At 51.5% G+C, this 3,588-nt stretch overlaps 1 protein-coding gene across 1 annotated transcript in view; it reads left to right on the forward strand.

The window, feature by feature from the left end:
* Window positions 1-4: 4 nt before the first annotated feature.
* The window catches only part of TXN2 (thioredoxin 2), a gene marked incomplete at its 5' end in the record, with an annotated part of 7,651 nt that continues 4,067 nt past the window's right edge, over window positions 5-3,588 (forward strand). Inside the window, 2 exons of the mRNA XM_010022190.1 lie at window positions 5-159; window positions 1,701-1,824. Coding sequence (XP_010020492.1) covers window positions 5-159; window positions 1,701-1,824 — 279 coding nt within the window. The remainder of the gene's footprint in view (window positions 160-1,700; window positions 1,825-3,588) is intronic.

Raw genomic sequence — 3,588 nt, forward strand, 5'->3', positions numbered from 1 at the left:
CCCCAGGACACTGCCGCCACAGGCCCCCCTGGCACCCCACAGGAGGGCCTTCAGCACCTCAGCAAACTGCAGGAGCACATTCAATGTGCAGGATGGTAGCGACTTCCAGGACCGGGTGGTGAACAACCCCAAACCCGTTGTGGTGGACTTCCACGCGCAGTAAGTTCCCCTCCATGGCTCTTGTGCCCCTCTCTGCCATCCATCACACGTGCAGGTGTGTCCCTGCTGCTTTCCTGACACGGTGCAGGGATGTGAGTGCGCCCGAGGGCTCCCCAGGCTGTGGAGCTGCTCACCACCCTGCTGAGCATCTGGTGCTAAAAGGTGCTTCTGCGCCTACAGCACAATCTGCAGAGGGTTCCTCTCGCGTTGCACCACTGTAGGTGTAGCTACACCCTGCGGGAGCATAAAACACAAGTGCCAGGAAGGCACTCCTCGGGGCAGCGTAACTGCAGCTCCCAAGTGCTTGGGTGACACCCTGGCCCCGGTGTTGAATCATCCTGCCAGAGACACCTCAAGAAAAAGCTCTGATACCCCTTTGTAGATTAAATATCCTCCTAAAATCACTAACTGATGTGAACAGCTGTGGAAGAACACTGCAGTTGGTGTTCCCCTGCACTGTCATGTTGTGTCTTTCCAGTTTTCTGCGCTGTGTGCTCTTGAGGCAGGGCTCTTGACTGTAAATGCCCTTAGGAATTAGTAGCAGCCACATGATGCCGTTTCTAATCTGCATTTGTCAGATAATACAGCTGCATTTGTCATCGATAAAAACACTGTCATCCTCTTGCCAGTAAAAATACTCCTAGATGTTATCTGCTGGACTAACGATACTGATTATCTTTGTTTTCTCATGTATTTTCCTAGTCCTGCGGTGTTGTCATGTGAGCTTGTTGTGGCTGATCCTGGGCAATCAAAGTATGAAACAGCCCAATAACTTCTGTTGTAAATAGACCAAACTGACAAACCAAAATGAATGTTAACCAGGATCATCCAGGGAGGAGAGGACAAATAATTGAAAGCCTGAAACGTGATACAGAGGGAGGCTGAGGAGGAACAAAATTTACCAGAGCTTCAGTTTTAGAAGAGAAGGGCATTTGGAACTTTAACTTATGTTTTCCTTGAGCTGAGCAAGTACATACCATCTTAACTGGTGCCGTTAGAGGATGCAGGGGGTGTTTTCTGTGTACAGGGCCTCGCAAAGTCCACCATTGTTGCACTTGGGTTTGGCATAGGTGGTCTCTCCTCGAACAGACGTGATACCTCTGCGAGTTTTGCAGCTAAAGGGGAATATCTGTAGACGCTGCAACGAGTGTGGAGGGGAAATCTGTGATCTGATGATTGGCAGAAACTGATTGGAGCGGGCTGCTTACCCCAGCAGCAGCACGGGCTCCAGGGCAGCTTTGTGGGCAGCAGGGTCACAGCTCTGCACGTACCCACCAGCACGGACACAAAGCAGGGTTGGAGGACAGGAGGACCACCAAGGCAGGCAGCGCGGACTGTGGTGTGATCAAAATGACATCAAAAGCACTACGAATGCTGAATGGTGACCTCTTCTTCCACTCGGCCCCATCACCACACACAGAGAACTCTCTGACAGTTCCTTTGTGGAACCGTGGTTTGGGAATGGTGTTTCCAGACTGGCTTTTGAATGGTGGCTGCTGCGCTTGCCTCCTCTAATGTCCTCTCTCCTCTTTCTCTATCAGATGGTGTGGCCCCTGCAAGATCTTAGGCCCCAGGTTAGAGAAGATGGTGGCCAAGCAGGAGGGGAAGGTGCTGATGGCCAAAGTGGACATTGACGATCACACAGACCTTGCTATTGAATATGAGGTAGGAGCTGGAAGAGCACAGACTTTCTTCTCCTGGCAGTGAAAAGAAGGCCCCCCCCTGGGGCCCCTCCCTGGCGTGGGGAGGGGAAACCCGGTGCCTACAGTTTCCTGATCCATCAGTTCACTCATTAGTAGGTAGGGTTTGCTGCTTGGCTTTCCTCCAGCTCTGCTGCTTGTGTTCAGCATCCCCACCTCTAATTCTGCAGAAAGGTGTCCTCTGAGCCCTGCAGGCATCTGTCAGCATGAATGCTTGCCTGGCCTCAAGGAGCCTGCAGCATACACACCATTGTACTGCGTGCATGGGCTGCTCAGGTGTCAGGCAGGAACATGAATTAACAAGCCCCATTCTGCTCTGGTCCTGAACATGGCCCTTCATGCAGCCAGCACGGCCTCTCTTGCCCTTCCGTGTGCAAACTTCCTTGCTGGGTGATAGTGTCCCAAGCCCCAGCACACAGAGACACTGTGGGTTTTGTTGGACAGGTAGAAGCCAGGTCAGGGAACACACATAACCAATAGGAGCATGCATCCTGCTGTTGACAAGCACAGGCCTTGGTGCTTACAGTGTTTCACATGCCTCTTGGGTGTGTTCCTGTTTTGTCTTAACTTCCAGGATGGAGCAGAGTAACTGAAGAAGGCCACAGCTTTGGTTCACAGGATTGATTTATTTTTTTCTGTGTGTCAGTGATTAGGTAGTCTAAGAAATGTAAAAACTCCTCTGACAACTGTGCTCGCTTCTGTTGTCTCTCCTTGTAAACAACTCGGTCTGCAGAGTCAGAGCATCCTGTTGCTTTGTTTTACTGGGAAGAAAGTGCTTAATTCCCACTCACAGATGGAGCTGCTCCACCTCTGCAGATGAATCCCAGGGCTGAGGCTGGTACAGGAAGCTCCTCAAGCTGCCCAATGAAGTGTCCTGAGCAAGCTGCTGTGTTCTTGAGCCTGGAGGAGACACTCTGTGCTGTTCTACACCCTGCCAAGCCAGGAGGAAGTGGAAACAGGTTGTTCCCTCCCACAGCTTGTTCCCTCCCCCTCTTTCCCAAGGAGACATTTCTGCCCGTGCTGTCGTGGTGTATCCACACAGCTGGTGCCCACAATTGTATTTGCAGTTCCCACAAGCTGAGCATGGAAGCCTTAGGTGCTTTTCTTGGTGGTGGCGTGCTAGCAGAGATGCCCCCAGGCCAAGGAAGATGACTGCTGGCTCCTGAGCAAGCCTGAAGGCTGTGTAGCTCGAGAGTGAAGTTGCAGAGGGTGAAGTTGTTTCAGTGGTTGTCAGAAAGTGAGTAAATCCTAATAGATGGAGGCAAGGCTCTGGTAGCAACCGTTCCAAGGAGAAAAGGAGAAGAGAAGAAAGATTATTAGCTCAACTTCTGTATTATTCCAAACTTTCCAGGAAATGGGATTAGCTGGGATTACAAGAGGATAATCACAGATGACTGGAAAACAGCAGAGTGTGTGCATGTGAAGAAGGGTCTTTAAAAAGAGGCAGGAAATTCCCAAATTGCACAGGTTTGACACGCTGTGTGTGCTCTCCCACCGAATGACGAGGGAGCACCGGCACAGCCTGCTGAGTGCACACATTTGTCTGCAGGGTCTGCCTGTCTTGCAGCATGGGTGGCATAGGTGCAGGCAGGACCGAGGCTGCAGGCAGGCAAGGGCCAGCTTCCAGCAGTTCGTTCTGGAGCCTTATAGAATCACAGACTAGTTTGGGTTGTAAAGGACCTTAAGATCATCTAGTTCCAACCCCCGGCCATGGGCAGGGACAGCTCAC

The sequence above is a fragment of the Nestor notabilis genome, unplaced genomic scaffold, assembly GCF_000696875.1.
Source record: "Nestor notabilis isolate BGI_N333 unplaced genomic scaffold, ASM69687v1 scaffold3389, whole genome shotgun sequence".
In the NCBI taxonomy this organism is placed as follows: domain Eukaryota; kingdom Metazoa; phylum Chordata; class Aves; order Psittaciformes; family Psittacidae; genus Nestor; species Nestor notabilis.